Genomic DNA, 21,315 nt, shown 5'->3' with positions numbered 1-21,315 from the left:
ATGGATATGACCTGAAGTTTAAGATCCTAGAAGTAATAATAATAATGCACTAACAAGGAAGTAAAAAATTCTCAAATCATCCTATGAAAATGAAGACACTTGTATCCATCTAACTTCTCATTGTAATGAAGATTGTGTATATTGAGATTTATGCTTTTTAGAGGACATTTTGAATATGTATGTTGGTTTGTGTGTTTGTGTGTGTGTACCTTAAATATTTCCGAACAAGCAAACCTTAAAAAGATGCGGAACTTCTGTCCAGGAGGTTGGGTATTTTCCTAATTTTTAATCTTCATTATCAGACACTATGCTTAGTATCAAGCTACACAGAAAATGTATCTGCACTGATGCTATGCCCCTAAAGCTCTTCCTCAGGAAGATACTGATGCAATTAAAGATCTTGGATAGAAACAGAGAAAAAAGAATTAAAGCTGTGAATGGGCTGAATGACCCACTTAGAAATATTTTTGGTGACCTGCCATGAAATAGTTAGGGAATGAAAAAGGCACCATAAAAAATTCTACATCCTGTTGGGAGCCCTGCTATCTTCAATAAGAATATTGGTACAAAGACTTGTTGTCACAAACAGACAAATAGTGCTTGTGAGTCATTGCTTTGATTCCAAAGTAGCACGCAAGCAAAATTGTCTCTGTTCATAATGCAACAAATTCAGCAAATGGTGACAAACAACTCACCAGCTTATATAAAAGAACTTGCCATCCAGGCTATGTTAAAAGTTTCATTAATTGTTAGGTAAAATACCAGCTGCCACTACCTGTTTTACTTCTATTCATATATTCTGCATTACAAAAGCAATATACAGCAAAGTGTGCATCTAAAATAAGCTTTCTAAAAATAGTCTGAAAACAATTTAAAAATAATATATAGTAATCAGTGCTGGAAATCCTTTCTGGAGAGTTTAATTTAGATGTTTGTAGAGATGTTGGGATGTCTATTTGGCAGCACTGCCTATTAGTTGTGTGTGATTAGATTAGTTCAACTCAAACACTATCTCTATGGTCCTTGCAGATGTCTGACTTCGTATTTAGGGTCTATTCTACAAAAATAAAGTGTTTATTGGTAAGGAAGTCCATGGAGAAAGGCAGCACTAGAGACCATAGGAAAGACTGACTTTTTCTTAGTAAAGTTTTCCTAATTAAGACAAAGCAACCATCCTACAGGAAGCAGACACTACTGGCAGCCTTCCCTTTAGGAACTTAAGTAAGGCTTGCATTCAGGAGCAGGCAGTGTAAAGAAACAGTTATTTCTCATCTTACTTTGATAGTGTTCATACAAAATGTAGAAACCCATTTCACAAACTTACTCATCTCCAAAAAAGACATTCCAATTGAGGATGGAATTTATCTTTCTGGTGAACTGGGATGACTTCAGACAGGCTAGACAAATCATGGGGCCGTAAGACAAAGAGGCAACAGGAAGCTGTGTGCATGAATAATTAAAAAATTTCAGGGAAGGGAAAATAATTGGTGCTGAGCAAATTATTTTATTTTATTTTATTTTATTTTATTTTATTTTATTTTATTTTATTTTATTTTATTTTATAGTTTCATATACATTATTCTTTAAATTCCCATGGGAAAAAAGACAACAAACGAAAACTGTGCAACAGCCTAGAAAGTAGATTCTGCAAACTTCTCCCATTTAGCAATTTGTTTTTCTTACATTTTCTTTTCTAGCAGTAAATATCACTTAGTGGGATAAAATATTTGACAAAACACAGATTTGTATTTCTCAGTTTGTACTTAATGAACATTAAATACACACACACATACACACACATGAACACGTGTGTGTTTATATGTGTATAACATTTCCACCGGATTCCAATATGTAGATGAAAATAGGGCAAAAAAAGTATGGTTCAAATCAAAAAGAAGAGAGGGAATTACAATTTCTGCATAAAAACCATAAGTTAGGAAGCTCTGCAAATATATGTGAAATAATGTATTTATTTATTAATTTAAACTTTACTATGGCCATTCTATATAAGAACAGATTTGCACAAACAGTATTTCTTTAAAATTATAAATTTTAAATTGGAAAATACCATTTTAGTTATGAGTATGAGTAGCATAGATTCAAGATGATTTGCATCATATTTACATCCAAATAAAACCAGACCAGTAAGTAAAGCTAGAAATGTTGACTGCCATAGCTCCTTGTCTTTGTGTCAACAATCTATTGAATGAGCACAATAAGACATTTAAGAAACAGCTGGTGAAATTCTTTGAATGTAAAAGAAAGACCATAAAATCATGCTGTAATTGTAGGTATCTTAAGTAAGAATGTTTTTATTATCACAAGCAATGGTAATGAAAAAGGGCAAAGAAGGTTAAAGAAAATACTAGAATAAAGAATTATTTTCATCTATGATTGCTTTGTTTGTTCATGTGTATTACTTATATAAAGTAGCCTTCTGATCTGTATCTAGGCAACACAAAATTGCTCCATTTTAATAGTAAGGTATGATTGTAAATAATCATTTTAATATGCACATACTGCAGAAGAAATAAATTACTGGTTGACCCTTCTGTAAAAGGTAAAGAGAAGCAAAATAGTATTTTTTTTTAATAAAGGGCCAACAATACACTTACTAAAAACTTTCAACAAAGTGCAATATGGATCCAAATATGAAAATTAATTCCTAGTGTCTTTTTTTTTCCCCTCTCAACTTATTTCATACTTCACAGCACTGCATGGTATTTCTTGTCAACATTCTTTAGAAGCAGCATAGAATGAAATGAAACAAATAATATTGTCTGGTCATTCCTAAATATTCTTCCTTCTGTTAAACATTAACCTAGGGACAGACAACATGAAGCCGAAGTTCTTTTAATGTGGTTGTTTTATTTTTTCATTAACTCTCAGAGAACTGAGAGTCCTAATTTTAGGATTATGCTCTTGAATACATGATAATAGAGACAACTATGGTATGAAGATGTAGAAACCAAAAGAAAATAAGAAACTAAAGAGCTTAGCCAAAACTGCAGAATGTGAATTCCTAGCCCTCAGAACTGATTTCTAAAGAAATGATTATTTCTATTACATCCACTTGTTGAAAATAGCTAATAGAAAATTATTTGGTTTATGCTACTTCTTTGAAACATTCACAACATGAATATTTAGCAGTGTTTAACTTTTTTTTCTCCACAATAACATCTGTTTCACAACCAGAAGAATTCAGGATGAAAACAACAAAGGCCATTAACTCAGCAGTTGCATTTCATAAAATAAGATACATGTGTGCAAACCTAGAAGCAATGTGGGTTTTTCTGTATATTTAATACATCTTTTAGAACTGTCTCTCTTAATCTTTTGTTATGATAAAGAATTTGAAAGTATCCAAATCATTCTAGGAAATTAATATTTTTTGGCTTTATAAACAAATTAAATCAAAGCTTTTGAGGCTTCTCAGATACATCTGCTATGAAGAATAATTTCAGAAGTTCTGTCTTTTTCTCACTGGAGTAACCAAAGTAAAGCCTGGATACAAACATATTACCAGTTTCTAAAATTCACCCATATTTTCTTTTGCTGCAGATCAATTTCTTTCTTCAAAAATTATGCCTTCTGCTGTTAGTTGATAATTATCATATCCTTACAACTACTTTGTTAGAATTTGAGCCCTGAAACCTCTTAGCTTTGCTTGTTTTGTAGAGGATCTCAGTTGCCTTCAAACGCATTGAGGATACTTAGTAGTAGAAGTTAGCAATGACACAATTTTTAGTAGTGATATTTTGAGTGCAGGTGACACAAGAGTGTTTGCTGCTCTAGTACATGTCAGGAAATGCTGGGAGAGCTGCACTGATTTCACAGGAATCAGACTCATGAGGGAGATTCTGATAGCATGTTTCATTTTCCTAAAAGAAGGGGTAGTACAAATTAATGAAGCATAGGAACTGCTGTCACAACTTTGCTCAGCCCTGACAGACAGCAGCAGTTTGTCCAGCTATCCCTGCACTGCTTCCCAAGTGTGATCTCTTTAATTTCCATCTTTCTTGCACTTTCTTTAGAGAGTAGCAACTGCTCACTTTCTTCCCTGCTTTTTCAACACCACTTTGCTGGATTGGAAGATGAGTCCTGTCTGACACCCTTCTGTGGGTGTCTCCCTTCCATCCCTTCTGGCACATATCAGGAGGAGCTAAGGTGGTGCTTGTCATGCTCTTAAAAATTATTCCTATTCAACTTTTCTTATCTTGTTAAGAGTGAGTACTTAGTGGCCTATTAGAGCAAGGCTATGATTTAATGTTTTAATTTAACTTCTAGAAAAGGTGGTGGGTTGTTGCTTGTTTTTTTTTCCTTCTCTCATGCCACTATCTATAATAGAAGATTTTCTGAAGACAAATCTTCCTTTACAAAAGTTTGCCCCTGTGAGTAAGGCCCTCCTACAATTCATATTGTCTGAGGCCAAATTTTTGATAATGTTGTGAATATTTTCTAGCAACTGATTAAGGATTGATTTATACTTTGCTTTTGAAATGTGTTGTTTTGAGCATGACAGCAGTGAGCATTGGGGAGATAAGGTGGAGGGTACCCCCAAAAGTCACATCTGACAATTGGGAATTGTCACTTCATAATTTCCAGTGGAGTCTCAGAAATCACCAAAACAGAACCCATCCTGAAGAAAACAATTAAGAGCTAGAGCATCATTTGGAGATACTTAGGAAACCCAAAAACTGTTCTAAAGACAATTCTAGCTTAGTCTGTCTATTCAAGTACTCTTAATTCAAGTTTTCTCACATGGTCTGCAAATCACTACATGGATATGTAAACATAAAGTGTGTAATAGATCTATCAATATTAGCTGAACAAAGTACATGTACCCGGAGGTTATAAAAAAACCCCCAAACATATAAAATGGAGAATAATAATTCATTACTGTTAACCTTTATAATGATTTAGTGCTATAAAGCATATATTATTAATCAGAGAATCACGGAAGAAAGCACCAAAACCCAAACCCAAGAAGAAATATATTAGTGAGGAAAATCCCGCATTACCTGGAACATTAAATTAAACAAATCTAATAAACATTTCCTTTTCTAAATTATGAATGTAATAATTGAAAATCCAATTCCTCCCTAAGGCCCATAAGTAATTCTATTAGGAAGCCGTTATATACCACTTAAGGAAGTTTGTGTGATGCCTATGAAATGGTAGCTATTGTACCACAAACCTCAGCTACCAACAAGTAACTCGCTAAAATGTCCAAAATTTAAGTGTTGGTTCATTCACCTTATCTTAAAGGACAAGTTTTAACTCTGTTGTTATTATTTTTTTAAAAAAAATAAATTACATCCCTAATGATGTGAATGATAATGTACAAAGAGAAAAATACTGCCAGATTATAAAAAGTGAACAATGAGTAGGACTGTCTCCCATCAGGATCATATTTCATAGGATAGTGGTCTTTTCCACCTGCTAATTTATTGCAATGATTTTATTATTATTTATGTATTATATTTTAATGTTTGTGATGTACACATTTATACAGTATTATTGAAAATAAGCCTAACTGAATGCCTTGAAAAATCTTCAATTGACTAAGAATGGCAAAGTCAAATTTTTTAAATCATCAGATTTTGGCCAAAACTGGTACAAAATAGAAATAATATTTCACCTGTGATGGTATTATTGTAGGACAAGACTGATCATGACCTTCCAAATTTATTCAGAGTTTTATAGAAAAGATATGATATAATGTACTAAAGCAATTAATGTGATCGAGAAGTTGCATGTTTTCATTGATTGGAGCATAACATATTATCTTCAACACTTTTTTCCAAGTTGAAGGAATGTCTCAGATGACAAAAAAAACCCCCAAACAAACAAATAAACAAATCCCAACAAAACAAACAAACAAACAAAACCCACCTGTCTAATTTATGACTCTATCAAAGTCTTCTGGCAAATATAGTTGTAGACATTTTTCTTGGTGTTTCTCTAGAGTTGCTTTAACTTAGAATAGTCAAAGTATACTTTAAAACATTCTGATCTCTGTTTAAATGATTGGGTTGTTGAGACTATGACAGCAATAAAAAGGGGGTTATACATAGCTGAGATGAGGAAGCTGCACAACCCAGTGAGGTAACTGTTTAGGTCTTGCAGCAGAACACTGTGCAGTGAGAATTGTCCATGGAACAGAAGTGAGACCCCTGCTAATGGTCACTTGTTAAGTACCCCTCTTTTCTGTGTGGTCAGTCCTTGTAGAAGTCTGCCATCTGAAATCACATTTCCTTTTCTAACTGGTTCATGATCTCTAGCAACCTAGTAGGCATGTAGTTTTTGCTAAATGCTGCAATTTTTGCATTTTCCTACTTTTTCACCCCACCTGGAGTACTTTGCCCATCTCTGTGGCTTCCAACCTAAGGAGGACATGGATCCGTCCAAGCAAATCCAAAGAAGGGCCATGATGATAGATAGATTGGAGAGCTGGAGTACCTCTCCTAGAAAGACAGACAGAGATTTAAAGTTACTCAGCCTGGACAAGTGAAGACTGAGCAGACCCTGTAGCAGCCTTTCAGTACCTGAAGGGGCTACAAGAAACCTGGACAGGAGCTTTCACAAGGTGTAGTGATGGAGCAGGGGGTAGGTAATTAATGGTTTTAAATTGGAAGTGGAGAGATTAGGAAGAAATTCTCTGCTCTGAGTGTGCTGAAGCACTGGAAGAAGTAAGCCTAGTGGTTGGCCAGAGAGAAGATGTAGATGCCCCATCTCTGAAAGTGTTCAAGGCCCAGTTGAGCAGCCTGGTCTAATGGGTGTTGGTGGTAGGTGGTTAGCAATTTTATTTCTCTTAAAAGTAACATTGTATAAAAGCAACAAAATACCTTGGGCAACTTATTTTCTTAAATAGTGAAGAAAAAAAAATACTTCATGTAGTTCTTAACATTAATATTGTGAACTATTTCTCATTTTCATAGTGGCTGGTAAGCACTTGGGTTTTGACACCACTGTATTAATGCAATAATATTGTCAGCTTGGTCAGTTGGTGTTTTTCCTACCAAATAACCCATAAGCCTTTTATTTGGAAGATTTTAATCTTTTGAACTTGATAGTTAAAGATAAAAACCCCGTTGCTGTTTTTAAAGCTAGTGCTTGCCATTTATGTCATGCAGATTAGAGTTCCTGTCATTTTAAGGGGTAAAACTAATAATGTCTTTTTATGTCTTTAAAATTTGTGTGTCTTATTTCTCTTGTAAGGGGATATACAGCTACAGATGTTGTCTCTTCATCATAATATTAATTGTTTAACAAAAAAAAATCAAAAGTATGTTAATTTAGTCTTAGTTTCATGTAGGTTTCATCAATATTTTATAGTGGAAATAGCATAATAATTTTTAGCTTTCATAGACCTACAACACATCTCTTCCGGATGAGACAGGCACTTCTGCAAAGAGACCGGACGCTTTTTTGTCTTTTTCTCAACCTGGAAATGAAACTCGAGATAATTTTAGTAAGGAGATAATATTTGTAGGCCTTCAGGGGCAGTTATGGAAATATGTCCACAAAAGCCCACCCCTGCAGGGATGAGTACACATTTATAGGTTTTAGGAAATTAGAACAGCTTATAAAAAGCAGCTCTCTGGAGCCCCCCTTCAGCACTAGGTGCACTTTGTCCATGAGAATGTATCTCCAAGGGTTGTTCTTAGCCTTGCTTCCCAGGAAGGGAACCCGGGGCCTTGTACATCCCAGGGCTTGAAGCTCTGGAATTTGTTTTGTCTTTCTGCATAGGGAAAGGCCATAGAAAAGTACTGGGAAAACTAGTCACTAGTACAAAGGTGACAGAGTTACAAACAGATGTGAGAAGAATTCAAAGGAATATAAAAGAAAAAAGGCAAAGCTCAAATGGCATCACTTTAGAAGTTGAGATTGTGCCATAGCTCTGGAATAATACACTGGGTCTAGCTGGGATGGAATTAAGTTTCTTCAGAGCAGTCCATGTGATGCTGTGGTTTGTGTCTGTATCTAACACAGTTTGATAACAGACTGATGCTGTGGCTGTTGCTGAACTGTGCTTACACAGGTCCAAGGCTTTTTATTTTTCCCATGCTACCCCAGGGACAACAAATTGGAGATTGACAAGAGTTTGGGAGGGTGAGCAAGAACCAGGACAACTGACCCACAGTGACCAAGGAGATGTCCCATGCTCTATCATCACGTTCAGAGGACACAATATGAGAGGAAGAAGTGGGGTGGGTTTGACCACCAAGTAGCTGTTCAGAAACTGTCAAGGTCTCATTCTGCTTTTGGGAGGTGTCAAATGTCCTTTCTTTTAGTTACTTTTATTTTAATTCTTTCACTTACTGTGCTTTGTCTCAATCTATAATTTTTCTTGTTTGTTTTTTGTATTTCGTCATCTGAGAAGAAAGTGTGTAACTGCATGACTGCTTCATAGGTACTCATGACACTTTTTTCTTGCCTTTAGATTTGACCATCTAGGTCAGTGATTATGAAACATTTTTAAATCATAGGCCGATGACATCAGATATTTATTAGTCTCTCCTCCAACATGAACTTTTTTTTTTCCTGACAATAACATTTCCAGAGCAATGAATTTATTTTAGCTTGGTGTATTTTGTTGTTAATCAGGCTGTTAATAATGAATTCAACAGCAATCTTTTTTATTGAACCTCCTGTTTTATTGATGTTTTATGTAATGGGAGGTTTAACTTGTGAATATTTGGTTAAATGGTAGGTAAGAAGACAGTAGATCAGTGAATGTGTTCAGAAATGTTTGATGCTGTCATTGTTGTTTACTATATTTTTAAAAATCTACATTCTTAATGATTGGAAATAGGTTATTCAGTGACACTTCCTAGAGAGTTATGTGCTACTCATGAATAATGATGATAGAATTGAATGGTGTGAATAAAGTTAAATCTTTAATATTTTAGATAGCATTCATTGAACTAACCTCATTGCACAATACCTTCACAGCATTTTGCAATGAATAAGGTAAATTTAAGAGCAGTTTAAGTTTCATGTACTAATTTCAATTAGATTCCTTAAAAACATTTCACTGTAGAATATCACAATGGCTTGAGTAACAGAAACTGTTGATATCTCTGGTGTTCTAATAAATTTATGTTAAGAAGCTTTACACTGTTAAGAAAAATACATAAAAGTAGGTTTTAAATCTTGTAAAATCTTGTATCCTTACATCTTTTCTTATTCTTTTACTGCTAAGTATTTTTATAGACTTTTATTATCCAGGAAATTTTCAAAAGGCTTTTATATATTTAAGATTAGATGTTTTCATGAATTATAAAAAATAGATTTTAGGTTTTAGTACTGAATCCATATAGAAACAAATAATAATATTCTCACCTCACCATCTTTGACTTATTCTTTTCCACTGCATGTAGTAATAAGATATTCTTACTAAGCAAACAGCTTTATGTTTTGCCTTCCCAATAGAAGTAATTGAAAATAATTCATCAAGGCAGAATCAGAACAGACTGTTTTCTTAAGCCCAAGCTAGAAAATTGAACTAAAAGCACCACTATCCTTTATATTTTAACATAATCTATGAACTCATATGAAAACTGTAAGCTGAGTTGTCTTCACTGCTCGTTTCTCTTCACTTATGGTAACCCGAGTTAAAATTTAAATGAGTGTTATTTGCAGCTGGATAGAGTAAATAGCCATAGCCTACAGAAATTCCCTTTTGTGACCACTGCTTCAGAATCACACTCTATCCTACTGCTTAAGTTTCTGAATATTAAAACGTTCCCTTTGGCAGATCACCTGGAAATTTCAAACCAATTTGCAGCTGCAGGAAAGATATTATTTCCAGGATGAAGAAGTATCTGTGTAATATTTCTGCACAGTCCCATATACAGCCAGTCGACAGTCCTCTGATTTGTTTTAGTCTCTAGTTAGAAATTTCAGGTGCAGATGGGATTCTTACTAAGCTTTGCATTGGCCAGTCACACTGCAGGAGTTTGAGGGTTTTTTTCTGCTAAACCTGTGCCAACGACACCATCACTCTATCTTGCATCCCTCCAGCTTTTCAGTAATGTTTACACTGTGCTGTTACTAGACACAGAGTCAAAACAAAAAGGAATATATAGTTATATTGATTCAAACCAAGATATCATCCAGCCAAATATCCTGTCTCAAACATTATTGGAGATGTTTGGGAATGGTTAGGGAAGGACAAATGTAGGACAAACTTCTATGATAATTCTAATTCTTCTCTATTCTGCAACTATTTGTATTTCAGGGTCTTCCTGAACCAACTGTAGTCTCTATGTTCTCAGTAATCCCCAGTGATTTTCACTTTACATTTGAACAGGTTCACTTTTACAGTGGTAAATATGATAGGTACAGACAAAATCTATTAGAAAATATGAGGTCTCTGCTGTATGCTTGCCATTTGCTTTTTGCTTTGAAAAGGCCCTACTCTGGTATTTCACAAATGTAAACAAAAAGACATGATTATACTTTGAAGCACAGTCTCCAGTATCTTATTTATATTGCTTGTGTCATATTTCTGATCAGTTGCTGTACAAATCAATCTTTGTATGTCACCTGACAAACTACAGCAGGTTATTCAGGCTTGGACAGCTGTCATGAAATGGCATAAAGACAGAAGAAATGCGAGCTCAGAAAATACAGTAGAGGCTTAAAAAAAAGGAATTAAATAGATCAAAATGCACTAGCTTGCAGATTTTCTACAGATTTCCAGGTGATTAATTTCTCATTGTGAAATCTTGGCTATTTACTGTGTCTTACTAAGTTTGGCATTATTTTTATGTGAGGGCTATGTTTCAGAAATGAAAAGTTTTGTTTTCAAGAAAACCTGTGAACAGCAGAAGATGAAGCAAAAGTACTTTATTTGCAAAGAAAAGTATGTCTCATTTCAAGATATACTTTTAAGATTTATTGGAGTAGCTAGTAAAATGCATTATATAATCAAGTTTAATTTTTCTTTACTCATATTTTCCCTTCTTAAATAGAAAAAAAAATAAATACAATGGATTGAATTTCTGATTTTATTTAAATCTGCAAGTCAGTGTAGTTTACCAGTACCAAAATTTTGTAAATTTGTAAATATTTGTAAATTTTAATACTATTTGGAGCCAGTAATCTGTTTCCACTGGGAAACAGTTCCCCAGCTTGGGGGTTTGAAGGGAGGGAGGGAGGGAGGGAGGGAGTGAGAGAGAGAGAAAGGCCCAAAGCAGTGAAGGAACATTCACAGTTGAAATTTAGGCTTTCAGCCAGCTATCAAATTGATTTGATATGCATTAGGCCCATGGGGCCAAAATATGAAGATAAAGAATGGACTTTTCCTGCAGTCATATAATATTGGGCATTACTGTGTGCAAAATGTCAAAGGAAAGTTGTGTAATTTTTTTTTTTTCAAATAATTTAAGAAGAATGAGAAAATAGGTCATATAAATGTAAGAAATGAAAATTACTACAAGATTGTAGTTATCTTGGTGCTTTTGTTTAAGGGTGAAATCACAGTTCTCAGATCATAATTTACAATCTTTCACATAATGGTGTTTAGTGGGTTTTCTCCATTGCATTTATTTCTTCCTAAATCTGTGTATATTAAATTGAAGTTCTGTGTTTGGAAGAATATGATTTTGATCCTGACCATGTTCACAATAGTGTTTTAATTCAGATCAAGACTGTAGTTCCACAGAAAACCTCAGTACTGTCACCACTCCTTGTACATTGTTTCATATTGCAGAGTTTCGTACAGCTTGGGCATTTCCAGGTGAGTCTCAGCTGGAAGATGTTCTGTCCCTTATGCCCTGTGTCCATGAGAAGTCATTCATTCAGCCCATGGACAGACAATAGCTTGGTCATGGTAAAATAAAGTACATGAAATGTGTATGGTGGACAGGCGGTCCACCCATTATCTTCAGATTGAGTCTTGAAGGTCTGCCAGCTGTACTAGTGTAGGGATGGCCTCCAACCAATAGACAAGGCTGAAGCTGAACAAAAGGAAACTCTTTGGGTGGATTTTATAGATATTTTCCTCTTCTCCTTGTCCCTGTGGATCCTTGCAAAGTGTTTTAGTAGTAAAGGGGAAATATCACCACTGGCATGTTTGGTTTAGTAACTCAGTAAGATTTCTGTAGCATATGGGAAAACCAACCATAAAGATAGAAAAAGGGATTTCTTTTTGTCTAAGTGGGATCTAATGGAGCCTTATATGTCGCTTTGTGTCTTCATTGCATTGTCAAAACAGTGCAAGTGGCAGCATGTAAATTTTGAGTATATGCATTTTTAAATGCTGTAGAAAAGGAAAATTCCCACCAATTTCCATTTTTATCTTTTTCTCCTTGACTATTGCTATCTAGTAGTTTTAAACTAAAGAATTTTTCTTGAACGCTTTTCTTCATAGAGTCAGGGAAAAATAAAAACAGTTATTTCAGGGAATTCAGTTTAAAAAACATTTTCTTCTCTTCACCAAAGTAATCTAGGAAAAAAAGCCCAAAAAACCCTTAGTGTTTGTTTCTAGATAAGTAGTTACTAGTTGCCTGAAGAAATAGCTTTGATCAAATATTTTGAGCATGAAAGGAAATATATCCTTGTCAAGAAAAGACATTTATGAATTCAGTTTGTGCAAGGTGGACTTGACTCTTTGCCATAGTGATTAGCTTTTAAATTAAGAAAATTTGTTCTTGCAGTTAACGAGAATCAGCAGACAACTGTGGAAACAAACAACAAAAAAAATCTTCATCTGTTGAACATTAGATATTAATTGATTGCAGTTTTATCCAGTTCACCTTGTAGTACATTTAGTAAGAATTCAAAATTATGGAGTACAAACAGCTTTAGTTTGATGCTGCTAGTAGAACTAAAACAGGTTTAGGTTCTGAATATTAATTACCATCCTACTTTAAAGGTTACAACACTCTCTTTATCCAATGGATGCCATAGTTCTGATTGAATAAAACCCTAATTATAGAATATTGCAGTGAGCTGCAGCAACAAAGCCAGCAAGTGGGTTATTCTTTCTTTAACAGGCTTAAAAAGATAATAAAGGCATGTGAAAAATAAGAAAAACACATCTGTTAAAAACTAAATTGAGGTAATTATGGATTAATAGTTTGTTTATTTTTTCTCCATTTGTATAGCCGAGAAAATAAGGTACTGCCATTCTTATGACTGTGCTTGCCATTAGTAGAGACTCTAAATGAAAAATCTTAATTAAATGTTATTTAGCTATATGGATATGATTTGTATTCTACTTCCTCCATAATGTGTATACCTTCCACCATAATGTATTTCTATTCTTCCTATCAACAAAACAAATATTAGAGTCAGTGCAAAGAGATCTATGCCAAAGCCTGGGAAATGTACTGCAAGATCTCTTTTCCCCAGGGACCCAAGACTCCCCTTCCAGTCAGGAGCATGGAGGTCTTGTTACAGCAGCCTCAGGTGGTTTATGATAACAGACTCTCTCATTTTAAACTGCACCAAACCATAGATCTCCTGAGTCCTGGGTCCCCCTTCTAGAAATTTTTTCTGAACTGATAATTAGATGGAAAAAACCTGCCAAGAAATGTCCTTGTTTTGTCTTTGAGAGCTGTCACTGGGGTGTAAATCAGTAATGTCCATCTGAAGTCTTCCATATACTGTAAGGTATTTCTAATAGACTTGTGACTATGCATTTGTCTAACAGCAAAAGGTCTGTGGGAGTTAAAGAGAGGACTGTGAGTACATGGCTCAATGTGGCAATTTGGATGTAGCAAAAGGTCTTAACTGTGAATGATAGGCAGCAGGGATAACTGCAATGTTTCTCCTTAGCTGGTTTCAAAAAACCAAAATTAATCCCAGTCCTAATCTTATGGTCATTTTGTTCTCAGTTGCAAGACAAGAAACAAACATGTCACGCTTTTTTTCTAGAATCTGATAACCACAGTACAGGAACAAAAAACAGCAGCACAGCTTTTCCTGCAGTTTGCAAAGACCTGATTTGTTCAGATAAAATCTCCCCACCAAAGGCTATATTGCCATGGATTTACCTGCTATCTTCCTAATAAATATCCTCTGTGAAATTGAAGTGTATATTCTTTTTTCCCTGGGCTTTTTCATGTTTCTTTTACTATTTACTTCAGCCTTCTTTTTTCCTGTTTCTAAGTACATTTATCCATATCACAAGTACAGAAATTTAAAGAGCTATGTAGTTTAGGACAATTTTGGTAAGAAGTATTTAAATTAATATGTTAGGGAATGTTGTACTTAGTCATAGAGATATATCTCACATCTTTGCCCAAAAACTATTTCCTAGGATTATGTACCCCACTTACATCCAGTAATAAAATGTTTAAAATCTTCTTTCTGTGTTGTTGCGTTAAGAAATATTTCAAAAAGGAAATAGTGATTCTTCATAAATGGGACCTCTGAAGTAGGGAGAAAACAAACTCGAGCTAAACAGAACATAGAATGAGTTTCTCTGCTTGCACTGGAGACATTTAACTAGGACTGTGACCTTTAAAAATAAGAAAAAGCACAGAAGAGGAAAAGATAGGAAGTTGTTTTTAAATATGTAGATACCCTGTAGCTAACTCTGTATCTGGTGAACTAAAATTATGGGGTTTTGCCTTATAGGTTTTTTAAGTACTGGGGACCAAGCTGCAAAAGGCAATTATGGATTGCTTGACCAAATCCAAGCTTTACGTTGGATTGAAGAAAATATTGGATCTTTTGGAGGAGACCCGAAGAGAGTTACTATTTTTGGATCTGGGGCAGGAGCTTCCTGTGTCAGTCTCCTGACACTCTCCCACTATTCAGAAGGTAACAATTTGCCAGGCGAAATCTGGTTTGTTTTTTTTTTTCCTTTGCTTTGTTTTGTTTTTGTGGAGTTTTTTTTGTTTGTTTTGTTTTGTTTTTTCAATGTTAAAATGTAGAAAAAGTGCCAAACAAGGTAGGCTGAATTAGAATTACATGAGATCTGTAATTTTTGTAAAACACATACTAGATAGAATTCTGGATTTGTATTAGTTAACATAAATATAAGGAAAACTAAATGCTACTACAGCATAAATTTCATGTAACAAATGCCATGGGCAATATACTTTTTCTAGCTTTATCAACAGATTCCACTGGCTTATCTATCAAAGAAATTGCCCTAATTAAAGTGGAAAAGAGCAATGACCTTTTTGATTTTTTTGTACTCTTGGCTGCACTTCCAACATATATATAGATGCATTCCTTACTTAGTAAAAACATAACTAAGCTTTATTAAATCTGTATTTAACTTCCCACAAATACTGTGTGATCCCACACAGTGTTCTTAATATTTTGGGAAGTGAGCTGTGGAAATTCTACCCTCAACACCTCACCCTCCAAAAAAACCCAAACCCAAACTCCAAGACTGTACAGCACCAGTACTGAACTATAAGTACTCCTGGTGATAAGACCAAATCTACAAAGACCTGATGAAAGACAACACCAAAATATCTATTGTATTTATTAATCTATGCCATTTCTATCACATTAAAACAGACAGAATTTTGTTTTGAATTTTTAAAAAAATTCAGTCTATTTATAAAAAAATTCAGGGAATAACTGTTGAGTAAGCCATGCCAAAATCAAGCAGATGGAACCGTGAAAAATTTAACTGATCAAATAATTGAAATTTTGTAGTGTGTGCATTCAATAATCATCTTCAAAGGTATATCAACAAAACACCCCACATGCTTTTGTATCTCTTTCCGTCTTTCGCATTTTGAGAGCTTCACGGTAGAAACCACGTGCAGAAGACACCCAAGTATTTCAGTTTAAATATAAAATAGGCCATTTTAGTGGTCTTGCCAGAAAAAAAACCAAAAACAAACAGATGGGGCAGATTCACTGGTAAGCTCCCCTTGCCTTTCAGTGCTTTAAAAAAAAGAAGCTCTTCAGACTGGGTTTCCATTTCTCTTTCTATTAGTGTACATAAAACAACCAGAAAGAACCACTGAATATCATCTTACTCTCTTGCAAAACAATTTAAGTATATTTTAATTCAACATATAGGCAGGCTTATACATACACACAAAATTCAACATATAGGCAGTGCTAACATATAAATGCAATAATAATTTTTAAAATTAAAAATTCCAGAGTAGAAGATTCAAACGTATGAAATTGCTTTTAATAGAGCAGATTTTTCAAGTTAGTATGACGCATGGCTTTTGTGAAGGAAATGAGGACATGTAATTTTCATTTGACCTTTAAACTACTGAGAGGCACATTTATGAGCGTCAGTTACATGGCAAAGAGCATATGATTGCTTTTAGCTGCCAGTCCTTCAAAGAAATTTTCACAGGACTGCAAACGTGGTAATGACAGAGGACTTCCATCAAAGACTCAAGAGAACTGCAGTACAGGAATGAGCTTTGTTCTTGAAACAGTAACCTGAAACCGTGACGCTTTGTGTGTGTGAGCATCAAGAACATGAGAAAATTTTAATTAGTAGCCTATTCTACATAGCATAAAAAGGGAGCAGTGAATAGGATCTATGGAAATTGATTCAAATTTCATTGTATGCATCCTTTAGAGATTCTATAATCAAAGCTTTGTTTCCTCAGTAAGAAATACTTCTCGTTTTTTCTAAATATATTTTCTTTTTCTTTTAAATATCTAATTGGATTTGTATTTAAACAATTTCCACCTGCAGGTTTGTTCCAAAAGGCAATCATACAGAGTGGAACAGCCCTGTCCAGCTGGGCAGTGAACTATCAGCCTGCCAAGTACACTCGGATATTGGCAGATAAAGTGGGCTGTGACATGCTGGATACCACTGATTTGGTTGAATGTCTGCGGAATAAGAATTACAAAGAACTCATTCAACAGACTATCACTCCAGCTACGTACCACATTGCCTTTGGGCCTGTGATAGATGGAGACGTGATTCCAGATGACCCTCAGATTCTGATGGAGCAAGGGGAATTCCTTAACTATGATATAATGCTGGGTGTGAATCAAGGGGAAGGTTTAAAATTTGTGGATGGCATTGTAGACAATGAAGATGGTGTTTCTCCCAATGATTTTGACTTTTCTGTCTCAAATTTTGTGGACAATCTATATGGTTATCCAGAAGGGAAAGACACACTGCGAGAGACCATTAAATTCATGTACACTGACTGGGCAGACAAAGAAAACCCCGAAACAAGACGGAAGACCCTGGTTGCCCTTTTTACAGACCACCAGTGGGTTGCTCCAGCTGTTGCCACGGCTGACCTGCATGCCCAGTACGGATCTCCAACCTATTTCTATGCATTTTATCATCATTGCCAAAGTGAAATGAAACCAAGCTGGGCTGATTCAGCTCATGGTGATGAAGTCCCTTATGTGTTTGGGATTCCTATGATTGGTCCCACAGAACTGTTCAACTGCAACTTTTCCAAGAATGATGTCATGCTCAGTGCAGTGGTTATGACATACTGGACTAACTTTGCCAAAACTGGGTAAGTGTGACCCCTAGCAATCATTTTGTTAATAACATACTTCTAAAATAGTATCACATTCCAGTGGCCTCAAAATCTGATTTTGAAGTAGTATGGAATTATTTGCGTTAACATAGGAGGGAAATTAGGGTTATTCATATTTAATAGTTTTTTAATTAGTGTGTTCCCTCAAACTATTTTTTTTTTCAATAGCTCAATGAGACTAATAACACACTGTATTTTTGGTTTAAAAAAATAGGACAATTACAAAGACAAAAAGCATGTCTCAAGGAAAAGGTGGTTCACTAGATACTGAAAAATCAGAGGCAACATGTCTGCTACATAAAGAAGGAACTGTCAGGCAGATAGCACTTATCTGCTACAAAAGAAAGGAAGTTCTTGTTTTTCAGCGACCTTCACAGGGATGAGGACTCAGGGAGGAATTAGAACAGAAAGGCAGACACTGGAAAATTTTTTCCCTCTGAGGGCTATAATGGCAATAATAAGTACTTGACTGGAATGAAGAAGAGACTCAGATATATTTTTTTCCTTGAGAAGGTTAAAAATTAAACTAATTCTGCTTACAAAACAAAATAAAGACATCAATATTTTGCTGAAATAGAGTTGTAAACATCAAGGAAACAGCCCTCAAAGCAGCTTAATCTGTGAGCAACATTAATAAATTCTGTTCTCTTCCTATAACATTCCTTTAAAGAGTATTGCAGTGTTTTACTTCAGAGGCAAGGGCTTTTTTGGTTAACCTTGAGTCTTCAGTACTGAATTAAAACAAAGATACTTGTGGCACAAAGGGGCTGTAAATCTTTTCCACTGAATGTTTAATGGGAGGATTGGGCTCTGGAAACTGCAGCTTTACTGCACTGCAGTGAACGGTGTGCTGCTATATAAGAAAAACTCAGATGCCTATTGTGAAACACTCAGAGGCTTTAGCAGCCCTTGTGGCTTCCCATGAATCTAAATGACGTTCAAGGGAGAGAGATTGTGCAGTCTTAACAAGAACCTCAAGCATAAAGTGAGTAAAAAACAATCAAATGCTTCAGGTCAATTTACAAGGGGAAAAAATCTGCATATCAGACAAACAGGTGCAAAAGCATGCAGAAACCCTGTTGTTCAGCAACAAAAGTGAATGAACCATGTAATATTTAGATGTATTTGGCAACAAGAAGTCATCAGTACTGGGGATGGGCAAACTTTGTGATGAACTCTTGTTTATGGACAGACAATGGTGCATGATGGCTGTATCACATGCTCAGAGATGACGACATCATCAGCTTGTCTTTATTCTGGTAAATGGAATGCCACAGATACGTAGAGGATTTCAGAGCCTTATAAATATACTTCATTGGAATTATTATGGAGATGCAAAATCTCCATAGTGTACTGGTTTAGGACAAATCTGGGAGGAAACCCCTGGATGGAGTCCCTCTAGGACACAGATTCAAGCAGTCCCTCCCCCAACTTGTTCAGGGAAATATTTCCCTGGAGAGAAGTAGGAAAAAACACATAGCCTCACCACTGTTTACAATTACTTTATGACTATTCCCTGCAGATTAAGAAGTTGTATTGACGCAGTTTTTGAGGCTGACAGGAGTTTCTCACAGTCCCAGCTGCCACCATTACTCATAATTTCAAGAACTTTTCAGCTGTTGCTACTTGAAAACTAATTTCAGCAGGCTATACCCAGTTCTCTGGTTATAAAGCCATTGTCATACTATACCTAAAGGCAAAAATAGGTGTTTTGGAAGTGCTATTAGTTATTTCTGAAACTTTCTCATTGCTGATGAGATAGGAATGGGGTATATATTCTATTAAAGACCCACTCCTTTACAGGCAGTCTGAAAGGTGTGTCATTAGAAATGACCTCTAGCTGTAAAATTTCAGCTTTCAAAGGAAAGGAAAAGAGCAACACAATACTTTTCTTTGTTTGGGTGAGCAATGATTAATTGTTCTGAATAGTAAAAGAGAATGCTTGGAGGCAAATAATATTCTAAGATTACATTTGTTCTGCACCTCTGGTTCCTCAAACAGAAAAGCAAAGGTTGTAGTACCTCAAGCCCAGAGCAGTGGGATCTCTGGGGTAACTGTTCTCCACTCTGCTCACTCACTCACAGTCTGGAATCTCTGTACCCACTCAGGTCCTTCAGCTCTCAAGATGAGTGATACAGTTCAAGATTGCATTGCTGGAGGCTCTGCTTTGGTTCTTTTCCCCTCCCTATTTTCTATTGATCATTTCCCATCCTTATTATGACAGAACTTGTCTTGCTTTGTGTTTGTACCCATGGCAACACATAAAAAATCTTTTAACTGAAGGATTTTATTATTTTGCATTTCCCTGTAGGGAAGCTTTGAACATTAAAACTGCAGATATATTTATTTATTTTTAATGTGTTTGAGACTTTTCCAGCCTCTATGACTCTCCCACAGAGACTGCATCCAGGTACTTATTGTATAATTATGGCTCAGATGGTGCATCATTCAGATGGACTTTGCTAGGCTTTTAATGACAGACACCATTCGCTGCTGAAAAGGACACATTGTTTAATGGGCCTACTGCCAAGGCTGGGTTTGGAGGGCAGGTCGGTCTTGTAAAATCAGTAGGTGAAAGACACAGCACAGGGCACAGTGCTTTTATTGTGTTTAACTCGGATGTTGGTTACTGGAGCCAGCAAATAGGAGGTGACAAAGTGTTTAATGGCAAATAGTTTGTGCTTGCGATGAATACCTGGAAGCTGCATTTTACTAATTCTCCATTCCCTACCTAGCTATGACTATTTCTTTTTAATTATGATCATGATTATTATTAAGAGTTTTTCATTTTACCTTTTCAAAACTAGGTTTTCAACATGCTTTAGAAATAGGAAAACAATTTATTACAGAATAAGTTTGAGATACTACATTTAGGATACAAAAATTACATGAAAATACAGTTATGAATTCCTCAATGCACAAAATTATATGTGAGAGCTTCATTAAGAGGTGCACTTGGAGCTTCAGTCTGCTGCAAGTAGTGCTATTCTAACTGTAATGGTAATTTTGTATGCCAAGTGTTCTGTTTGTTAGGGCCATGTGTGCTCCTTTGCAGACACATCAGCAGGGGAAGAGAGAGCAACATGAGGGGTTGTGTGACAGTCCTTCATAGATACTCTGCCAATGATGCTCTTGCGAAGAAGGATTTGGAGTTTCACTCAGTAGATACAAAGCCATGCTCTCATTAGAGCCATCTATTAGATTTCTAAAAATTGCCCTGTTTTTGAGGAATTGCAGTACTCTACTTTTGCTCCCATTCATCCAGCTCTGTATGGGTTGGTATTTGGAAAAATAAAGCTCTAGAGAATATACCCTTGTTTTCTTTGCATTTCAGATAAAAACTCCAGAATTATTTTGCTGCCATTGATTCTGAAGCACAAACATGAGTTATTAAGACTATCTGTGTTTTGTATGCAGTTCGGTTCTCTAATAGAAGACGTAATTAAACTTAAAATTAATAGAGTGTCATTTTAAATCAAATCGCAGTGAAATTTTTTTATGAAGCTGTTGCATTTCTATTTTGACGGTTTGTCTGAAGAAATAGCTGTCTCCAGTGGCAAATCTATGTTAGTCAAACAAAACAGTGTAGTTATGGCATGTGTTCCTTAGTTCTTGTAAGGAGTCCTTAGCTGTTAGTCCTTAGCTGGCAGGGAGCATGGCAGCAGTGGGACCTGGTGATAACTGAGGAAAGGAGGAAGGGAAAATATGCCTGTGTACCGGTCCTTCAAGCAGGAATGGCTGTGCCATTATTAGTATTGTGACAGCATGAAAATAATAAACCTAAAAATTAAGAAGAGACAGTTTTTCTCTCTCTCTTTTTTTTTTATCATAGAGGGGAAAGAGTACTACTGAA

At 35.5% G+C, this 21,315-nt stretch overlaps 1 protein-coding gene across 3 annotated transcripts in view; it reads left to right on the top strand.

Annotated features, from left to right (window-relative positions):
- The window catches only part of NLGN4X (neuroligin 4 X-linked), a 108,602-nt gene that overhangs the window by 82,168 nt on the left and 5,119 nt on the right, over positions 1 to 21,315 (top strand). For 2 of the 3 annotated variants that reach the window (XM_062488008.1, XM_062488007.1), the window contains 2 exons: positions 14,596 to 14,781; positions 16,649 to 17,438. In XM_062488008.1, coding sequence (XP_062343992.1) covers positions 14,596 to 14,781; positions 16,649 to 17,438 — 976 coding nt within the window. Of the gene's footprint in view, positions 1 to 14,595; positions 14,803 to 16,642; positions 17,439 to 21,315 lie in introns of all 3 variants that reach the window. The other variant, XM_062488005.1, reaches the window with a different exon arrangement.

This window comes from Cinclus cinclus, chromosome 2, assembly GCF_963662255.1.
Source record: "Cinclus cinclus chromosome 2, bCinCin1.1, whole genome shotgun sequence".
Taxonomy (NCBI): Eukaryota; Metazoa; Chordata; class Aves; order Passeriformes; family Cinclidae; genus Cinclus; species Cinclus cinclus.
Note: the sequence above shows the minus strand (reverse complement) of the source record. Positions and strands in the feature narration are given on the sequence as shown.